Genomic DNA, 22,826 nt, shown 5'->3' on the forward strand with positions numbered 1-22,826 from the left:
GTTACTAAATCTGTCATGTGCAGACAGGCAGATGTATTCTCTGCCTTTAAGGGAGTTTATATCTGGGAATGCATGTGCTACTGCTGCCATCTAGTGGAGAAAGGTTACTTACTAATCACTTCAAATATCTTTGCAGGGAACGAGATTGAAAAATAAAGAAATAATTTATTTATAACAAATAAACGACGAGTTGTCTTAGAAAACAAAATAGAAACAGACTAATAAAAATAATAAACTGATAATAAATGCTTTATTCGCTTCGAAACTATACAAATGACATGATTCAGAACGTTTGCATTGTTCGTATGTACATTTGTAATGCCGCAAACAAAGATGAGGATGAGAGTTGAATGGGGAAAACATGGATGCAAAATCATCTACTGTTCTGAGGGAAGGCGTATATACAAATGATTATAATGGTAGTTCTATAGGTTCATCGCAACCATTAAAACATTTCTACTATAATACATGAGCACATTAAAATTCCAGCTGAAAAAAAAAAAAAAAAAACTCAGTCAGATCCCCATAATAAATGTTAGGCAAACATTGTCCTATCTGTGACTCGATACGAGGATAAATCCGATAAAGAACATTTTCTGGAGGTTTGATCTGCAACTTATCTCCTATACCAGTCAGGAGAGCTAAACACGTAAGTTTTCCTTGGACATAACACCCTCTTTCTATTGGCCATGATGGCCACATTGACTATATCGTTAGCTAAGATAAAATCCGTGGCTACAATGTTGGCATCTTTCCACCAGTAGTCTCTAAACCACTCTGTGACATTTCTGGATGCCAGCTCAGTCAGATAACGAATACCTCTATCAGGATTCAGTAAGACAAAGGCAGAATTTGCAGTGAGTTCAGCCATTGAAGCTGTCAGTGCGTGGAAAGAAGACTTGCTATACATCTTGGAAAAGAACCAAAACAAGCTGTTGGGATTAAGTTTGTTTGCCCATAACTGTCGTATTCCTGTCCACAATAAGGGATGATTTTGCCCTTCTATGTTATTGTAGGCCACCAGGAGGCGTTTGTTCATTGCCCACATATCATAAGGTCTAATGTTATTACCCACTTGAGATGGAATCATATATTCCCCCAACACTTCATGGATAATACGGATTAACATCTCGTGGATCGTATCGCTGGTGAATCCTACCGGAAAACGATGAAAGTCAAGCACCACAATCTCTTTAGTAGCATTCAAGAAGTCTCGGACTTCATTTAGAACTTTAAGTAGGGAATTATTTGTGGGCATAAAGTTGTGATAAATCCAGAACTTAAGGGCGGGAGAGCTTACGTTATTGAAGCCGACTCTGATATCAAGATGTCGTACGCCGTAAGCTAGTTGGTTAAAGATGGATTCATCCTGAGTGACTACATAGCGATTGACGATAGTGTCACTTTGCCTGCCAAGGAAGTGCTCAAAACTTCCTGCGTCATGAGATCCTGGAATCATCAGACTTCGTAGTCGAATCCTCTCGATGTACTTCTTGTTCTCAATCATCCAATGAGGTTGGCCGCGTAAACAAGAAGTCGCTACCACCCTGTTGTTAATGAGATAGGCGGCCCAAAATCCTAGGCAATTGGAAGTAAGGTTTTCCTTGGTAAATTCTATGTATGGAAACTGGATATTGGTTCGGTAATATCCTGATGGATGCTGGGAAGGATTAACCATCTCAAGGGGATCTTTTGGTTGGAGAACGGGATCGTGGTCATAAAGAGCAACTCGGTCGCTATGGACGGTAGAGTTGGAATACCAGTTGAGATCAATCTGCCTTTGAATGACTCGGTTGTTGTTGGTCACGAATACCACGGGTGCGATTGTCAAGAAAGCTCCGAAGGTTCCATTTCTAGCTGTCCGACAACCTACGGGGAGAGAAAAAAAAAATGATGTTGAGTTTTGAGGAAATACAAAACAAAACAATGAATTAAGCAGTCAAAGAAATAACAGAAGGAAATGGTCCAATTGATTCCAATGATTATTCTAATTAAAAAATCACCCCAAAATGCTGTTAAATTTAAGGGTCATGACTTCATAACAAATAGTCGGAAGGATAGCGTTTCCCTTTGTTCGGAAGACTTGGTTAGAATCTCGTTGCTTCCATAAGGATCATTTTTTCTGAAATAAAAGGACCTTAATTAAGTTGCATGATTTTAGTTACATTCCCTTGACTTAACTTGTCAAATGAAGGGGGATCTAACTGATGTCATGCGAATGTGGTAGAGTTTTACTAAAACAAAGAGATCCGAGAACACAGAATGAAGAGTGCTCAACGAAGATGGCTGGCCAGAGCACAAGGACTAATTAGGGATAGAGTTCCATGATTATCATGCAAATAGAGAGAACAAGGTAACAGGATTCGAACATAAAATTTGAAAGCAGTATAATTAACAATAGTTTCCCACCCCATGTCACGCACCAAATATACTGTTATGTTATATACATTGGGACTAAGGAGCATTAGTGAAGCACTGCTTTACACTTGCTAACAACTATTACGATTTTTTTAAATAAATAAATAAATACATAGTGCTTTTTTATTCGTATAAGAAATCAGACTATTCCTTTAGCCCTAAGTGACTTTTGGAAATCGGTAAGCAGCTAGTATGTCCTCTGATTCATTACCAATAACTGAGTTCATGGCTTCCAATGATTTTTAAAGTCATCGGGGAAGGGAGTACAACAGGCGCCATCTGTGAACCTAAATTTCAACTTTATTGCTCTCTGAAATAGTGCGAGTTATACGATCAGTGTTTTTATGAAATGAATGTTTGCGGAAGAAAAAAATTCCTATATGTCTGCGCTAAAGATGGACTAACTTAGAAATCGCTAGAGAAAAAGAAGAAAGAATTGTCTCGAGATTTAGCATTATGAAACATTGCTACAAAGCCTTGTTTGGACATTAGCATGGTTTCGATTGTTATTAACTTTTAATTCATTGTTTCAGTTATTTGAACATAATTCGATATAAAATGTAAATCACTTTTATATCATTTTATAAATAATATAAACACTGATTTTTATGATTGTTCTTCGAGAAGTAGACAAAATCCATCTAGAGTGCCAATTGCGTAAAGCTGGTCGGATTATCAAAATTTTTACTTGAGGCCTTTACAGTGGAACATCCAACTGCGCCTTGTGACCAACCCGAACTCGGTATATAATTATATTCAGTTCAAATTTAGTTAAAAAAATTACATTTATGAAGCAACACAGTATTGTGAGAGTTTTTGCTGATTTGAGATATTCGGAGATTGCCAATATGTGAAGCTTTGGTTTAAGATTATTTTGAGTTATGGCTAAGGCTATGAGACCAGACTAATGTTCGTTCATTGGGTGTGCTGTGCTTTGGAGAGTTGGCCTGTTTTCAAGGATGAAAACCTCGCATTTCGGGAAGAAAAAAAAAAACGAACTCTTCCATCTCTCTAGGAGAGCAAATAACTTACTAACTTACCTTCAGCCGAAAAGTTCTATAAAAGTTCCTCGTGTCCTAGATTGAATTCAAACAAGGTTATCGAAAAATGCAATATTGAGTGATCGCTACTGTGGCTCCGAAACTGATACATACCATGAAATTCATCACTCATGTAAAGTTTGCCTTGTGTATATTCATTCAGCTTATCTTCTCCTTCATTTTTGCAACACTGCTAATCATTATTCACACTTACCAATATAGCCTTGTGGAAGTGGGGTTTGCATCCATAGCGCTAGGACAAATAAAGATCGTTGTAAGTTTGATTCAAGTCGCCGACTAGCGGAACTCTTTTCTAAGCCTTTCTTCTATAGGATCCACAGTTAGTCATTTCTGGCATGGGCAAATATATATATATATATATATATATATATATATATATACAGTTTCAAAAAATAGATTTAATGACTCCAAGACCGAGTAAAAACTAATCGCCACATATATATACAGTATATATATATATATATATATATATATATACATATATTGAGGTTAGGATCCAATGGCCACATTTGTCTACAGTACTTTCCTCCCAGATACCTATAAAGTCACTGATAGCCTTGGGCAACCTGTCGGTGATGGCTAAGGATGGAGTTTGCCTCCTCAAAAGCAAAAGTTACGGATAAACGGCCTCGGCTACTCCTTTTGAGAAATAAATAGCCTTAGCAGATGTATTTTATACATGATTTTAATTACTTATCTACGCTATTACAGCTGTTTAATTTTGTCTTAAAGATACACAAATTCATTGCTTCTACGAGGATGGTCTGAAAAGTTCTCGGCCTCGACCATAAATAGAAAGACTATCGGCACGATTTTTTTTTTCTAAGTTGATACATCGGTCACAAGCATTCATATGAAATTGTAAGTCATTCTATCAAGTAGTTTGTTTTATACAGCAGTCTGAAGCAAAAGTGTTGTCCGTATCCCTTTAAATGGATAAAATTGAGTATCGTGGGGTTCTAAAATTTTTTGTAAAAGAAGGTTTAACGCCGAAAGGAATTTATTCGAAGTTCATAAAAGCTAATGAGCACTCTTCTCCTTCGTTTTCGACAATTAAGAAATGGGCTGCCAAGTTTGAACGTGGCCATACCAGACTTGAAGATGATCCACGTGAAGGACGTTCAAAAAGTGTAACAACACCAGAAATCATTGATCAAGTGCACGATATGATATTGGATGATCGACGTGAAATTGCTGAAATTATAGCATTTCGAAAGAACGTGTAGGATATATTTTGCATGAAGAATTGCAAATGAAAACGCTTTGCACAAGATGGGTGCGGCGCTTGCTCATAGCAGATATCAAAAACGCACTCGCATGAAAATATCTGAACAGTATTTGGAGCGTTTTAACAAGGATAAAACTGGTTTTGTGCGTCGATTTATTACTGTGGATGAGACTTGGATTCACCATTACACACCAGAATCAAAACAGCAGCCAAAACAGTGGACAGAAGCCGGTTGTTCAGCACCAAAGAAGACAAAGTCGGTTCCATCAGCAGGAAAGGTCATGGCATCGATGTTTTTAAATGCTAAAGGCATTTTGTTTATTAATTATCTTGAAAAGGGTAAAACAATAACCGGGGAATATAATTCCGATCTTTTAACCAGACTAGACGAAAAAATTCGTGAGAAAAGTCCCGGTTTGCAGAAGAAAAAAATCATCTTTCATCAGGACAATGCCCACAAAGGTGTTTTGGCAATGGGAAAATTAAGGGATTAAGGGATCTGCACTATGAATTGTTGGAACATCCACCCTATTCCCCATATTTAGCTCCCTCTGACTTCTGTCTGTTCCCAAAACTAAACCTTTTCATCGCTGGTCAGCGTTTTTCTTCGAATCAAGAGGTGATTGCAGCAGCTGTAGAGGGGTGTTTTGCAAATCTTACAGAGACCACCACAGGGACGGGATAATGGCGCTGGAGCATTGCTAGAATAAATGTATTAGTCTTACGGGAGATTATGTTGAAAATAAAAATAATTTTGAAATTATAAATTCATTTTTTCATTGTTAGGTTCAGACCACCCTGGTATAAATTTTCTCTTTAGACCATAGGTTGCCAAACATTTTCGGGCCACCGCCCACTTTGCAAGACATAAATTTTGTAACGCCCCCATTATAACAGTTTGAATAAAACCATCTTTCAAATATTTGAGACTGAATAAAACCATATTTCAAATACTCAATACTGTACTATCGACATTTCTTCTTATATTCAGACATAATGAAGTAATAAAATTTGCAAAAATATTCACAAAATAAAAGATTTAATTTACACTTTGTATGACTCCATTTACCTATCACGCTTTCGACTGATGATTGTTGGCAAAGCACACAAAAAATAATGAAACTTATTCCTAAACCACTGGTATTTATAGATTTGAAATCTAGCCCGAATCGACTTGCGTGCATTGACTTGTTTGCGATACCATCGTACTTGTGCTTTGAACAAGTCACTGCAAGCACCCGTATTCCTGTCAAAACATGCTGAATTGAGTGAATTACCTACGTAATAGTTGACCGACATACTACTAGTTAAGACTCGTCTGCTGCGTGAATAGACTAAAGCCTGTATGCCACGATCAATTTTTACAATAGCAAAAAATGAATAAATTTTTTAAGTATATAAAAAATAGAAGTTAAAATATCCTGTATGACACGTCCAATTTTCTCATTGACATAGAAAATTGACATCTATTTCTATCTGACATAATAAATTTTCAAATGATTAAATAATTGAAATAGAAAATTGATAAAAAAAATTGATCGTCTAAGACGGGCATAAGATGAATTCAAATTCAATATTTAAATTTTAAATGATTATCTAATCGCAAAATCACGAAAATAATTAATTTTTAAATATATATTATTAATTTCTTCTAGACCGCCTGAACGCCTCCAAATGCTTCTGATCCCACTATACCCCCCCCCCCCCCCAGAAGGCTTCAGCGCCCACTGGGGGGCGGTACCGCCCACGTTGGGAACCTATGCTTTAGACCATTCCATATACTTTCAACCGGAACATTAAAGATGACGTTCGTGTATTTGTTCTGCTTTTTCACTATCTTTTTATTATGCCCTCTGGTATGAGTTTGGTCCAGCCAAATACAGGGCATCCATACTGTCTATCTCATATATCTCCTAAAGCTTTTCGCTTTATTAATAGATTTTTTCCCCAAACCAGGATTCTAACAGAGCATGCAGATCGGAAGTATGTTTTTTTTTTTTCCAAACAAATCATTGTAAACAAATATTAATACAAAAATAGCTCGTATTCAAATTAATCCAATCAGAATATTACTCAATTATTTTGCTTAAAATTCCACATCCACGAGACCAGTAAGTACGTGTTGTATAGTAATTTCTCAATTCTAATTCCAAATTACTTCCATGCTTCTGATTTTACCCAAAAAATATACATACATACATCAACCAAGACGGCTATAAACAACATTTAATGAATGAAATGTTATCTAGATGGCGCCACGTTGTGAATTCGAAAACATTTTGCGCAGTAAAATTCTAGGGATTTTAAATTATTGACGTCAACAAGATGAGATGATGGATCGCATAGCACGTGATGAATTGTAAATAAACAAACAAACGAAATAATTTAATTTAATTAGGAAAAAGTGGAAACCTGCATTCATTTGATTAAAAAAAGTTCTTTATTCATGAAATATCAAATCGATGCATGTAGGCGAAAAATCAAGAAAGAAAAATGCAAACAATCTGCAAACGTCACCACCAGCAATGATCCTCAGTAGCGCCCTCTAGTGATCTAATAAAAAGTTCTGAAAATTTAATATTTTTTTAAGCTGGTTATGAACAGTTACAAACTAATTAAGTAAATGTGTATAGTTAATTAATTACCTTAATTTAATTAATTAACTAAATGGTATACATATTTTAAATGAAACTAAAACTACTGCAAAAAATGAAGATCTTATTTTTTATTTTTAATTTATGTGAAATAAAATCAGCTGAATATTTATTTGAAATCAATTAAGAATGTTACCGATTCAGGTAGAAAAATGATTCCCGAAAAAAAAGCAGCCCAGAATTTCCATCCATTATCCGTTTTTTTTTTTTTTTTAAGAAAAAAGTAGTCCGCAAAGTCAAATTAAATTTGCTAAGACCAGAGAAAATAATATAACATTTATTTTTTAACAATGAATTATCATAACGTTCCTTGGGGATGAGCGAAGTATTACCCTTCCCCCAACCCCCTAAACAACAATAACAACAACTTAAGTCGCTGTTTTACTGGCGACAAGTTCCTATGCTCAATACATTCTTAGCCTTCTCTTTATAGTGTACAGCACGTCATTTCCGGTTTTCTTATACCAGGCCGGAAGTATTGATTGAGCGTAAAGAGTTTCTATCATTGCGTAAAAGTCATAAATTGCGTTGGTGTTGGGAGACCTCCGTCATCCTATTTAGGCTTGCTAACAATCTCGCTAATGGTGATGAGTGCTTCTGTTGGAAGTAATGAGTTCTGTTAATCACGCGATGTGTGCAAATTGCTAACAATATTGTAGGCGTCCTGCAAGTGTGCATATACATCATTTTGAAAGTAGCATAATCCACACTATTTGTATACGTACGGGTCCTAAATGAATTTATTATGGTAACCTTCTGAAACAAACATCGACTTTTATAAATATCTCATATAGTAAATGAGTTTCACAATGCTGTGAATCTTATAGAACTTACACGAGAAATACTATCGGCAAAACACATTTGATGTAACCAGCAAGGATTTGTTTTACGGATGACTTTCTAACTCGTCAGCTAATGTTCAATTGTATTGAGATCAGAACTCTAAATCTACGCCTTCCTTATTACCACATGTGTTCAAAGCACTATCGTATGTAGTTCTACCTTATCTAGGATGTCCCACTATGGAGTTTAAGGCTACGACGTCAATAAATACAACAAACACCACATAACCAATAAATACGCAACTTGCTGTATTATAGCTCTTTGTCACGTTTCGTAGTTGGGATAACTCGAAGGAAGGTAGTGGAATGAGAACAGAGTCTTGAATTTCCAGTTTGGGAAGAGGTTCGAGGACAAATGCTATTCTCCCCTACAGGTCCTCCCACTTCCTTATCAACTAATTCACCTAAGCTGAAAAAAAGGTCGTTATAAGCTTTCGCTATGTGCTAGCCAAGATTTGAGTCTAGGTTTTCTACTGAAGGGTTCAAACGGTGACGAAACAGAACACCCGAGGGCAAAATGCTTTTTGTTTACAAAAAACAACAACAAAAAAAAAGTTCGTACACATTTTCAAAATTATTTCAGATTTCTTTGTTTACTTATTGTTCTGGGATCTAATGATATTCATACTATAACTAATTAGTCTAGTTCCTGTTTAAATCATAACTACTTCATGGAAATAAAAAGACATACGTAGGAAATCTATGTTTAATCCCTAGGAATCCTTCCTGAAATCTTACAAACTGTGAGAACGCTAATGTACAGATTTGGTCGTAATTACACTTACAGAAAGTTGCCATAGAACGTCATCGTGAACATGTGACGATCAAAGCCATCTTAAAGAAAAAGATGGCTAGCGAGAAAGAAAAAAAATGCTTCAATTTAACAGAAAGAATCAAGTCCAGTTCTCTTGACTTTATCCCCTACCCAAGCAACCCACTTCTATTTATATTGTGAAATGTGATAAAAGACGTTCGATAGTCTATGAAACACAAATACTTGAATACAACCGCGGCTTTATTAGATAAAGGTGCTTAATTCGATTGATTAGATGGATATATAATTTTGGTATGTGGATAATACCAAGTTCCATTTATATAGTTCACTTATCAATCTTATTCTTTTTATATATAGGAATGCAAAAGGTGTATAATGGAAAATAAAATGGTAATGTCTTCGATCTCACTTCTAAAAGTTGCAACATTTTATAATTTCTTCTTATTTATTTATTTGTAACGGAGCAGAAACAATCTGCTCCAATCTGCTCGAGGTAGCCTTTATTTCTAGGTTCGCTGCTATAAACCTCCGGATAGGAATGCATAAACGTCTTGTCATAAACAGGACTGGAACATGGTTTCTTGCTTAACCCAATGACGCCTTGCTCAAACTGTTATATGTGTATGATTCATTCATTTTAATAAAGCGTGTCCTTTGTAACGCGCAGGCTGAAATATAAAAGCGTTGTATTTTCATTTTGAAAGAAACATAATTTCAAGACTACTTCGTTTTGCACAGTAAAAGAAAGTACTCATATATTCATAAAACTTTTTTTATTTCGACAAGAACTGGTATAAGTGTGAGTAGTTTTATTTTTTTCTTTCAGTTTTTTGTTGTCTGTTGAAGCTGGTTAAATATGATTTGCTTATGTAAAAAAAAAAAAAAAAAAAAAAAAAAAAAAAAAAAAAATACCCGTTTCTTAGTTAACGAAAATCTGTTTTCATATAAAATATTAATTTAAAATTATTATTATTATTATTAACAGTTTTCCTCTAAAGTCTATCCGGAATAGCAATGGCAAAAACTCCACGAATTATCCAAATTCGCATTTAATATCAAGATACACACGTACCTATTAACAATCTAGATTGAAGATCAATTTAATATTTGTGAAATTAAAACCGGAGCGCTCGGAGGAAAAAAAAAAACAAAGTTCGACAGCATTGCCCGAGACCAACTCACCCACACATACTCATACACCAAAATATAATAATACCAACAACAGACACTACACATTGTTGTTAGCAAAAACTTACAAACTGCTCCCTTTGTGGGCACAGTTCATTATATTGTTCTCAAATGAGGTAAAAGAGGTATTGGACCTCGAGAAATGTTTTCATTTATAACTAAAATTTATTCTGATAATCACTCTACATAAGTTTAACTATCTGCTTTAGTAATTGGCTATTTTAGTAGTTACTAAGACAAGTAATCAGTGGTTATCTGTGCGAATGTGTTAATGAATGTAGAAACACAAATATCCGAACGGTCTTAGATCAATAGATGTATCGAATTTCGTATTATTACAGTAAATAGTATAATATTTGAGTTTTGCAGGGTAGTGAAGCAATAATCTATCGAATCCTCTGTGAATACGCGAAAAAAGAACATCTTAAAATATTTTACTTTAGCATATAAAAATAACTAGTGGGATGACAAAAAAATCTAGAACTATCTGAACTGAATATCATATCGATTTTTGGCATTGTTATGGAACTCCGGTCTATGAGTACTATAACGATGGACTCATATCAACCACATTGAATATGCTGAACAGTAACTCCTCTTCTTCCTAAACATGAAAGAAGTAGGTTAGAAATACAAATACCGACAAGAAAGTCTCCCATACAAAGACCGCTATTTCTTCATTAATAAATTAAGTTCCACCTACCGGGTGCTTCCACTACGTTGAGCCAGTGACTGTTGAGATTCATGGACCATGTGCAAGATAGCAATTTTAACAGCATCAAATAGACGATGAACCGAGCCATCTTCGTTCAAGTTCTATAACAAAAATAAATTCATATGAGTCCACCGTGTTAGTTGAAATTGAATATTAGAATTTGAATGAGAAATATTAAATTTAAACACCCTCGATTTACAAATATAAATATATAATATACATTAATGGAAGGATTTGACAAGTGACATACAGTTATTTGCTGATGATGCAAAGATAGGTAAGGTGATCAGGAATGCTGCTGCTATGCAGTCTTTGCAGAATGATTTGAATAGGCTGGAACTGTGGGCATGGGAAAATGGATGTCAGTAAATGTAAAGTCATTCACTTCGGCATGATTAGATACCCAATGTCGTATTATATTGGTGGGATTAGACTAGAAGAAACTGATGAGGCTAGGGATCTTGGGGTGTTAATAGATAGGAAGTTCATATTTAGGGGCCATGTGGCAAAGATTGCAAATACAACTCAAAAGATAATTGCAATGCTGAAACGAACGTTCACATGTAAAGATAAGGATGTTATTTTGCCTGTTTACAAGGCCTTGATAAGACCTCATTTGGAGTATTATGAGCAGGTCTGGTCTCCTGGTTTCCATTGTAATGCTGATATATTGGAGAGAGTACAAAGAAGGGTGTTAAAAATGATTGTGGAATCAGGATTGTGGAATACTGAGTATGAAGACTGCAGACACTAGCAAACAGGAAAAGGAGGGTGATATGATTGAGACTTATAAACTTCTGAAAGGTTGATATAGAATTTTCGATGATGGAATTTTTCAGTTTATGGAGGGTGGGGAAAGGACGAGAAGGCATCCTTGGAAGCTGAGAATGAAGGCTGCCAAGAAGGGTATAAGCGCCAGATTTTTCTCTCAGAGGGTGGTGCGTGATTGGAATGGATTGCCATTGGATGTTGTGAGTGCAAGCAGTGTGAATGAATTCAAGAATTCATATCATGGCTGGTGTGTGTGTAATATGTGGCCTCCCTCGACGAGTCTCTGACTCCATGGAGGTCTCTCTTAATAATAATAATAATAATAATAATAATAATAATAATAATAATAATAATAAAGGGTAGTGTAATGTAAATAAGGAAAAAATTAAGTAAAATATTATATGTAAATATTCTCTTATTCTCTTAAAAAGGCGAATTATTAATTCCCATTTTTCAAACTTTTTATAAATGTACCATCTTAAAAATGTAGGGTTAACAAAATGTTCCATTGCTTGAAACGGATATGACATGAATATTTTAAACAAGTTTACCTTTAAACACTTCGAACAGTTTTAGTTATATTTTATTCGTTTGAAATAATTATGCAAGTTATATTTTAATTCTTATTTATGATTCAATTTTTAAATATTTAAATATTCTTTTCAAAAATTCTAAAAATCATAGATACACCTTTAACTTTTTTGTATCAAATTGTTATAGTATCAACTGTCAATATTCCTAGTAACTGTGGATTGAAGGATCCATTCAATCCAATACCCTTGGAGGGTAACAATTAGCAATGCTGAACCGAGGAAGTAAACTGAGGTTCGGCTGTTGCTGTTATCCTGGGTGTGAGTTTTTGAGTTTGCTCCCTTAGGGATTTTGCCTTAAGGGAGCACCTTGAGTCTCCGGGGAAGGTGTTCTCCGGCAGGGCCCGCTGAGGGGTTCTTGTCGGTGAATTATTTTCCTCGGAATTTGAGCGGTTCTGCTCAGGAGTCGGGGAGCCCGTTGGGGTGCTTGAACGGGGCGGCCGACACTGAGTGGAACCAACGCTGAGCGGTTCTGCTTAAACGGGGAGCCCGTCGGGGTGCTTGGACGGGGCGGCCGTCAATGAGTGGAACCAACGCTGAGACATGGACGGTCTTTCGCCCACTATGGAGTGGCCTAGAGATCGTCCGATTTTTTGAGATTTTACCCTTTACTTACTAATCAGGGTAACGAATGGCAATGCTGTAGCCAATGAAGTTCTAACTGAGGCTCCGCTATTGCTGTTACCCTCCTGCCATGATCAGAGCTTTAATAGCTCAATAACACCTTATCCCTACACTGTCCTCTACAGATAACGGGGAAGATGAAAAGCATTCTTGCTTCGCCCCTTTAAGCCAGTCCTTATAAGAAAAGGACCTAGTAACTGTAGAATCAATCAACCGTGAGATGCGGTGATTGATGATTCATTCAATCCAATATCCTTGGAGGGTAATGGATGGCAATGCTGTAGCTAATGAAGTTCTAACTGAGGCTCGGCTATTGCTGTTACCCTCCTGCCATGATCAGAGCTTTAATAGCTCAATAACACCTTATCCCTACACTGTCATCTACAGATAACGGGGAAGATGAAAAACATTCTTTCTTCGCCCCTTTAAGCCAGTCCTTATAAGGACTAGTAACTATAGATATAAACCCTATATAGTTATAAACGTGTGTTGTGCGGGCTAAATACCTGTTCAGCAGATTGTTTGTTCAGCAAATTCCTACTTAGAAACCTGCTTAATAATTAAATTTGTTAACGAAAAGGAATTTTAAAAATAGAAAATTTGTTAACGATGAATAACTTATAAAAAAGTGCAATCTCATTGGATGAATAACTTATGATATGATATCCTCCCTTAGTAACATATATCCAATCATTTTTAGTACATTCTCCCCTTTATATTTATTTTACTTCAAGTAATATAGTGACCGGGTCAGAACTAGTTTTTCAAGTTCTATTGTTATCTTCTGGTTTCACATGATTATGACCTCAGTGAACTGTTTTAGTTTCTGGGAGTGTTGGAATCTAAGGAAAGATTCCAGCAGTCCCAGAAACTAGAATCTTCACTCGATTTAAATCACGAAAAGGGACCCCCCCCCATAGTGAAATGTTTTTTTTTTTTTTATTTTTGCTATGCAAAAATAAGAGGTCAACGTTGCACTTCGATGTATGTCTGTAACCCATGCTTGTTGTAAGAGGCAACTAAAATGAACCCAGAGTTTCGCTCTCTTAGGTTTCTTCCGGAATTTTGCTCCCGGTGAGGGGGGGGAGGCTTTAGATTTCTGGGGTTTGCCCTGAGAGAGCATTTTGAGTCTTTGGGAAGGGTGTTCTCCGGCGTGGCCCATGTGGGACCTTGTCGGTGGACGCCTTTCCCTGGAATATGAGCGGCTCTGCTCGGTGGTAGGATGAGCCTGTCACTGAGTGGGCCAACGCTGAGTTGGACGATCTTTCGGCCACTATGGAGTGGTCTAGGGATCGTTCTAATTTTTATACAGGGCTTTACTTAAAAATCACTACTCTAACCCATGCAAGTCGTAAGACGCGACTAAAATGGGACGCAGAGTTTCGCTCTCAGGTTTCTTCCGGAATTTTACTCCCGGTGAGGGGGGAGCTTAGATTTCGGGGGGGGGGTTGCCCTGAGAGAACATTTTGAGTCTCTGGGGGAGGGTGTTCTCCGGCGTGGGCCGTGAGGGGCCTTGTCGGTGGATGCTTTCCCCTGGAATATGAGCGGTTCTGCTCAGTAGTGGTGGTGGTGGGGGGGCGTCACTGAGTGGAACCAACGCTGAGTTGGACGGTCTTTCGGCCACTCGTAAGGAGTGGTCCAGGGGGAATCGTCTTAATTTATAGACACAGCTTTACTTACATATAAGCCCATGCATGTACGAGGCAACTAAAATGCCATCCATTACCCAGGGAGGGTAATGGATGGCAGTGTGTAGTCAATGAAGTTTTAACTGAGGCTCGGCTATTGCTGTTAACCACCTGCCATGATCAGAGCTTACAGCACTATATTACTCCATCCATACGTTTTCTGCTACAGATAACGGGGAATATGAAAAGCATTCTTGCTTCGCACATCTAGCCAAAAAAAAAAAAAAAAAATCTACTAGCTGTAGGTTATTATTATAGGCTATATAGGTTATTTGTAAGGCAAAGTAAGAAAACATTTCAGTCGATTTGCACGGTGTACATCTGTAATCTGTTATATTATCTGTTGACTGTCCCTCCCCTCTTTCTTTCTTTTCTTCTTACCCATTCACCAATTCCATTAGAATATTCGATGGCTAGCGGTGAATCTTTCCTATTTTGTTATTTCATTTCGTCTTATGTACAAGTGGAAGTCCCCCTTCTCTCCTAGGCATTGGCTTCACCTTGTACGATGAAATTCAACCAACGTGGGATGAATTGGGACCTAAACCTCCCATATATGTGCAAAGGGCGTCTGCAACCCTGCCACTTTTTTTTTCTTGCAGTGACTTCATTCGAAAATGCTAATATGGCGCCTTATAATACATTTCATGCTACATGTGTTTGTCGCGCAGAATAATCAGAGCCGCGTTCAAGGCTTAGGCAGAGGGTCCTGTTCGTGAAGTATATTACAGTCTCCAACAAAAGTCAGTGATATTGTGAACGAGGAATACAAAAGGAATGGGATTAGTCTTAGAGAGGAACTTGACAGCACCCGGAATGTACGGGATCTACATATGGGTACTCTTGATTGTCTGTAAAGAGATGGATAGGTATAAAATTGACATCCTGGGAATTACAGAGACAATATGGAATGGAGAAGGTCACTTCAAAAGACAGGATGGTAAGCTATTATTCAGGAAATGACTCAAAGCACTGTGAAGTAGCTGTGATACTGAAGACAGTTCAAGCAAGAACCCTTCTTGGTTCTAATTCCATTAACGATAGGATACTTTGTGTTAAGCTTAAGGTTCATCCTACCAATGTGTCAATCTTGGGGTAGTTTATGCACCGCACAGATAGGCCTGATAAAGAGGGTGAGGAATTCTACGAACACAGAGATTGGTTTGGACTGCCTACCAAGGAGAGACGTATTATCTTAGGGGACGTTAATGTGGGAAAGAGTATGAGAATCAGGCCAGAGTGTGGCATGTTTGGTATGGGCGAACGTAACACCCGTGGTAAAAGACTGCTGGAATTTCTCCATGCTAAAAGATTAGTTATTACCAATACCTGCTTCTAGAAATGCCCACGACAGCCCTACATGTGGACACCTAACGTTAATAGGTCAAGGCACTAGATTGATTACATCCTGGCTCTCCAGCGGTGGAAGACAACCATCTCCGATTGCATACTTGATTGATTACATCAGTGTTGGATCAGACTGTGGTACACACCATTAGCTAGCAACAGCCAAAGTAAGACTAATACTCTGAAATCTTCCAAGTCAGGCATGTCCCACTAGACTGGATGTTAGAGTAATCTCAAGAGGGTTCACAGAAGAAACATCAACTCGGTTGGATGATCTTTTGAAGACTAGTGAGGAAAACTCACTTGAAATACTTTGGGAAGGACTTACAGTTATAATACAGGATAAACCCAAGAAGTATCTCGACCCAGTTAGAAAACCAAGAGACACATGGATATCAGATTTAACATGGATCCAATCGAAAAAACTATTAGTTAAATCTCTCATATAAGCAAGATTTTATTAAAGCTCTAAATAGGATTGAGTACAAAGTTGAGGCAAAGATGCCTGAGGAACATGCAAGTTTTAGGAAAGGTAAGGGCACCAGAGATCAGATCCTTTGCCTTAGACTGATCATAGAAAAGCATAAAGAATTTCGATTCCCTACACTAAAGGCTTCGACTGTGTTCAGTGAAACTGTGGGAAGTGATGAACATAACGGGTTTTCCTCAACACACTATCAGGTTGATAGCAAACATGTACAGGAAGCAAGAAGCCACGGTAAGAACAGGTGCTGGATAAGCTGATTGCCCTTGACGTCGGAAAGGTATTTAGGCAAGGGTGCCTACTTTCTTCTCACCTGTTTAGTACCTATGTTGAGGACATCATACATGCAGCATTGGATGAGCTTAAGACAGGAATTAGGATAGGTGGCAATCAGTAATCTGAAGTGTGCTGATGATACAGTACTTATTTTTAATGACAAGGAAGAACTAGGACAAATTCTTGACAAAGTTAATGAGATCAGTAAGAAGAGAGACCTTTAGATCAATCCTAACAAGACAAAGATTATGGTTCTCAAAGGAAATACAGACAGGGCAGTCCTGAGTAACAAGTGTACCTTAATGGAGAAAGAATTGAAGTTAGCAAGTTCCATTACATGGGATCCCTTATTAAATGTGAAGAATTGCTGTTCAGAAGACGTCAGAAGAAGATTATGAATGACTAAAACAACAGTCAGAGACTTGTCTAAAATCTGGAAGGATGGATCTGTCTCCACGGGAACAAAGCTGAGGATTTTGGATGCAGCTGTTTTTCCAACAGCGATGTATGGATGTGAGACTTGGAACTTAAAGAAATCTGACAGGAAAAGGATAGCAGCTTTTGAGATGTGGTGTTACAGAAGAACAAAAGATTGGGTGCTAGAAAGGATCGGAAGGATTTTAATGCTCTTTAAAGATACTGACAGAAGAAAGCTGAAATACTTCAATGACATTCAAAGGATGGAAGGAGGACTTCTCAATAGAAAGTAATATTCCCGGTAAAAGAGGAAGGGGTAGACCGTCAATGAGATGGATGGATGGTATATGTGGAATGATTGATCTTCAGAGAGTTGAAGCCGCTAGAAAAGCATACAACAGGATTACATGGCAAGGACTGGCGTGGTACATCACCGAGAATCTGAATGACGATGCAGCATCTGTTGATGTCCAATGGATAGATCGATGGATGCATTTTATGCGATGGCATTCCATGAAATCTGAGCCGACATTAATATTAATAAAACCGGTTGGTTGATATTCATAATATTAGAATACAATGATTTGCATTTATAATCAATTCAATGTTTTAGTTTCTAGAACAGGATTCCCGAATTATGGTGTTTTAATCACTATGAATATATGTTTTCAAACTTTCGTTTGTTAGGAAGGGGGGAAGACACAAAAATATCATGGTAAAGAAGTTAAAAAACACTTGAAATTAAAATTACCGCGCTCTGCTCATCGAAATATCCACTCAATAACACCTTAGTTTAAATACTGGATCTCTGGTAACATTTGATAACATTCCTGGACCAGCTAAGAATTATAATTTCGTATAATGAGTTTCTGGTCTAATCAATCAAAGGATGGAGAAGCATTTTCATGATTTTAGAACCCTCATATAAACTAATAAAATACGATAATATTACTTATGATGTGCTGAAACGAATGTTGTGTTTGTGGGTCTCTTAAAATTGAGAAATCAAAAGAAAAAGATCCTTCTGGTAGATGAGAAACACACGCAAAAAAAAAAAAAAACTAGGAGGGAACGAAAGTTAGCAAACTTCGTAAAAGAGAAAACGATGGTAAATTCTTAAAATGTAAAATGGGTGTAACGTGACGATATATATGGTCATATACAAGAACATTTTGTTGACAAATGTTGCCAATTGTTTCACCAAAATATAAACTTATATTTGGAAATTTTGTACCCACACGAAGCTATTTATTTATGGAAGTTCAACAACTTATCGCTGTTGCAATAGTTTATACAACAAGCAAGGAAATCGAAGCATAAATGTGGGATTTGATTTAGGCTTAGGAACACGTTTTTATAATATGGAACTCATAAACATACGAGTTCCATATTATACTATCAACATATTCACGTAATCAGTACAATATTGATGTCATTTATACAAAGTCACACTACCATCGCTCTGAGTACTTATTCTATTTTATTGCAGTACAGACGATACCTACCAGGTGGCGTGTAACGCAACACAAACCAGAGAATTTAAGAACATGACCCAATATCACGACTTTACAAGAGTCCGAATCTATCACTGCCTTCTCTGGTAAAAACATTCAGTGGTTTTCATTTCAAGGAAGCAGGTTATTTCTACGAAGCATTAATCTCACGCGGTCTTGGATGTGCTTCCGTAGTAAGGTACGGGTGGAAAAATACACACGCAGTAGCCACAACGTCCTAATATTGTGATTTGTGAGCAACTCGCACGAAACTGGTGGGTAACTGCAGGCGTATATAACTGGCTTTAACTATGGGGACATAACCTGCCTTGTCATCCTTAACATACCAGTTAAATTAACGCCATGTCTGTCCAAAAAGGGCTGTTTACGTTCTCAACTAAACACACTTCTTATACAGAAAATTTCAAACGAGCATTTTCACGAAGACATTAGGAAATAATAGAAAACGAACCGAGTAAGTCGTAGAATATTTTCGATCCTCACACGCAAGCAAACTCATTTTTGACTTTGGTAGGTTTGTTTCCCCCTCCCCCACAAAAAAAAACGACTGTGAGAGCACCACGAAACTAGATACTAAAACAGGATGACACCACAAACTTTTTTTTCCCAATATATTCGCATTAAACAACTCCTAATACATAATAATACGGAAACATTTCGTGTAGATACAAAATTCTACTTACTTTGTGGCTTCGAAAGTTATTCTGTCTTCCTCTTACAGAAACCAAAACACATGCGTCTCTTCACCACAAACGTTCATTTAGGGATAATCATTCCCTGCTTTTGTTTCTCTTTATATATCCGGCATTGGAATATCGGGAGGAGCTTGAAGAGAATTCGTTTGGAGGGCTTATCGGTGATATGCTGTATTGGTGAATCATCGACTTCCTACGAAGGTCTGTCGTTGACTAAAGATCGCGTGTACTGTGCTTTCCCCCCCACCCTCTTTCTCCACGCTTTGGACACACCTCATGCACGTGACAATCTATGCACAAGAGCAGGTCAATGTTTCTCTATAATGGACCTATATTGTTTTCGCTTTTAGTTGTACCAAGCGACGCAGTCGCTACACACCGAATAACAGACAGACGGTCACGTGTTCTGCTAACAGTACAATGAGGTTGATAATTACTGTATCAAATTAACAATTGTAATTAGCGTTGCTTCGATTGATCATTTGGTACCATGTTGTCTCACCCCCCCATGATGACAGTTAGCTACGGATTTTTACCCACATTATCCCAATAATTCAATTAATTCTCGTATATTTTCCATAATTTTTATATAATTGTAAGCGAATGAAGAAAGTTGATCACTCTAGCTGTCTTTTTCAGAAGGAAAAAAAACATGAATAGCATTTGCTGACCCTATCGATAGTATCAAGAACAGTATGCTAAGTCAATGTCAACCCTGCACTTCCTTCCTTCTACAGATAAGACGAGGATTTTGTAGATAATGTCTACTTTATAGATACTGGGTTTTCCCCAATGTTTGAGTAGAAATAAATCAGGTTATGTTAATATTGGCCTATTATAAAGTTCCTTAAAACATTTGTAACCATTACATGATGTTTCTAGGATTTTCTGTTTTATTATAACCTTGCTATATAACATGCTGTTTCCAAAATAGACTCACGAGCCAAAAAGGACCACCCGGCTTGTTTTCTGGCAACCAGAATGCATCCTTGGGCGAAAACATGCTGATGGTAGCGGTATCTTGGTTTGGGATTGTTCTCGTGGACATCACGGGGTCCTCGCGTTCCCATTGAACACACCTTGACGTTAATTCTTACCTGGGGATGTTACTAACTGAGTATTGTCCTACATGATGACAATGTGTGTCGATAGCAACACAACGCCCTGTGTCACCAGGTTTATGATGTACAAGCATAGATCGAAGACCATATCCAAACAATCCGCGTGCTTCAGAGACCGTGTAATTCTCGTGATTTAAATCCTATAGAACAATTGTGGGCTCATGTAGAATACATCATCTGCCAATTGATGCCTCGGGGACGTTATTTTGCCTAGCCGTTCCAGAATACCTCCGGACACCTTTGGTCCAGTAGAGTCAAAGCCAAGACGAGTGTAGGTGGTTATTAAACACTCTCCATTCCGAGTGTAACTTGTAATATGCACTATCATTTGGCACGGTCACTGAGCACAAGGTAGGTGATCATATGACTTGTGTTACGGGAAACATGAGTCACTTTAGACTGACTGTCGCATCTCTGAATCCGATAAACACATCTCACCATAACAGCAACGATCAATGCTGTTAGTAAAACAACATCTGACAAAAAAAAAAAAAAAAAAAAACTATGGCATTAAATATGCTATTGTGTGTTAGGTCTAATTCATTAACAAATATAAGCCAGAATTTATGTTTACTAATTAAAACTAAGATTAATTATTTTCTACGTGATCTCTGCTTCTTCTGACTTCTTTTCATTTTGATGTCTCTCAAATTATAAAGAAAGGAAATGCAGATACACTTTCTTACAAACAAAAAAAAAGATGCTACCTGTCTTATGTTATCACAAGTGGTGAAACATTTCTGTCTATTCCAAAGCGAAGTGTTTGTTTGTGTGTGTGTGTGTGTGTGTGTGTGTGTGTTATTGGACACCTGGTGCTTGAAGATAACTTTCGTTCGAGTTTCTCTCATCAGACGCGATGTGTCGGTTGTTTCAAACAAATCGCAAATCGATACGTCTGGAAGTGTTTCATTTGATTCTAATACTACAGTAGCGCAAGAGAGAGAAAGAGAAAGAGAGAGAGAGAGAGAGAGAGAGAGAGAGAGAGAATTCTGGGATTGGTTCATCGGCAAGAACAGAGCACACAAACCTGATGAAATACGAACCAGTAAAGTTGTTGGGTTTGTGTCGTTATGTTACTACTCGATTGCTATTAAATTTGCATTCTGCGATCTAAGCGAAATCCCAGAATTCTTGCAAGCATCCTTGGAAAGGATGTCGCAAATGTTGAATCTGACGAATACGAGTCTAGGAGTGACTACAGAAAAATTTCGCTTAAAGGGTAAAAATTACTCGTTAAAAGCTAAAATATTTGGCTTTAAAAAATTAAAAACGAATAGTCTTAAAGGCTAAAATTATAAAGGCAAAGTGAAGTTTATCAAAGGCTAAAATTATAAAGGCAAAGTGACGTTTCTCAAAGGCTAAATAGAAATACTTTATTAAAGACAAATGCCTAAAAGACAAAACTTTTAAAGGATAACCCGTGTTTTTTCTTACAGGATAAAACTTTTAAAGGATAACCCGCGTTTTTTCTTACAGGATAAAACTTTTTAAGGCAAAAACCGAATCTATTCGTTCAGGACAAAATTTTTTAAAAGCCAAGTCGAAGCTTTCTTAAAAGATAAAAAATTTTTAAATGCAAAAACTGCGTTTCTCGTAGGCATTTTTAAAGGCTAAACCGAAGCTTCCTTAAAGCATAAAACTTTCTAAAGGCAAAACAAAAAACAAAAATAGTTTCTTGGCGAAGTTTTTAACGGCTAAAAATTTATAATAGGCTGAAATTTTAGCCTATTTGAGAAACCAATTATGTTTTCACTGTCTTAAGTTAGGAGCAAAGTTTATTAAGTTCATTACCTTGGAATATTTTCCGAAAGGTCATAGACGAAACGCAATCTAGTACAATCCAGTTCGAACAGGCTTTCGGTATGTCAATGAAATCGACAATCATTCGAAAGTTATCGCTGAAGTCAAAGTTCGTATTGTGAACCGAAGCATCCAATCGGAATATTATTTGTCGGGGGGTGTTATCGACACCCACAACCATCGTATGTTGTTCACGTGAAAATGATCCGATGGGCATTTCGGATCGCTTCACAACAAAAATAATTGTTATCTTAAGGGAAAAACAAAATTTCTTAGCAAAGTAGAAGATGAGTGGATTTATCCCAAAATGCGAATTAAGAGAGGAATAAACATATTTGAAGGAATGGCTTGTCTTACTCTCTCTCTCTCTCTCACTAAAGAGAGAGATTTTTTATTAGAAGTTAGCGAGAGAAATGTCATTTTGCATATCTTTGCTCTGTTTCAAGCAACACACGCAACTAGTGCAGACAGCAGTTGTCAGTATCATAATTTAAATAGACACTCATAACGCTAACATTTGACTGGAACTAGACATAAACATAAAAAGATTAATCAAATGTTATATCTGGTCAAGTGTTCTCAACAACAGGGAAACATGGACGCTAAATAAAGAACCAG

At 37.1% G+C, this 22,826-nt stretch overlaps 1 protein-coding gene across 1 annotated transcript; it reads right to left on the reverse strand.

The window, feature by feature from the left end:
* Window positions 1–70: 70 nt before the first annotated feature.
* LOC150096334 (PI-PLC X domain-containing protein 3-like) lies at window positions 71–19,369 on the reverse strand. The gene is made up of 3 exons (XM_090409332.1): window positions 19,276–19,369; window positions 10,870–10,982; window positions 71–1,869 (listed from the first exon to the last, which is right to left on the reverse strand). The coding sequence occupies exons 2-3, from the start codon at window positions 10,967–10,969 to the stop codon at window positions 617–619; spliced, it is 1,353 nt and encodes a 450-aa protein (XP_090265458.1). The 5' UTR covers window positions 10,970–10,982; window positions 19,276–19,369; the 3' UTR covers window positions 71–616.
* Window positions 19,370–22,826: the final 3,457 nt, after the last annotated feature.

This window comes from Typopeltis vanoorti, chromosome 19 (assembly GCF_054136105.1).
Source record: "Typopeltis vanoorti isolate ZY-2024b chromosome 19, IOZ_Tvanoo_1.0, whole genome shotgun sequence".
Classification (NCBI taxonomy): Eukaryota; Metazoa; Arthropoda; class Arachnida; order Uropygi; family Thelyphonidae; genus Typopeltis; species Typopeltis vanoorti.

What these genes read in the sequence shown, in the direction of transcription:
- LOC150096334 (XM_090409332.1), bottom strand. Translation starts at nt 10,969, where the DNA reads ATGGCTCGGTTCATCGTCTATTTGATGCTGTTAAAATTGCTATCTTGC. An exon ending in CAACGTAGTGGAAGCACCCG is followed by an intron (nt 1,870 to 10,869) that starts GTAGGTGGAACT and finishes CTCTCCCCGTAG; the next exon opens with GTTGTCGGACAGCTAGAAAT.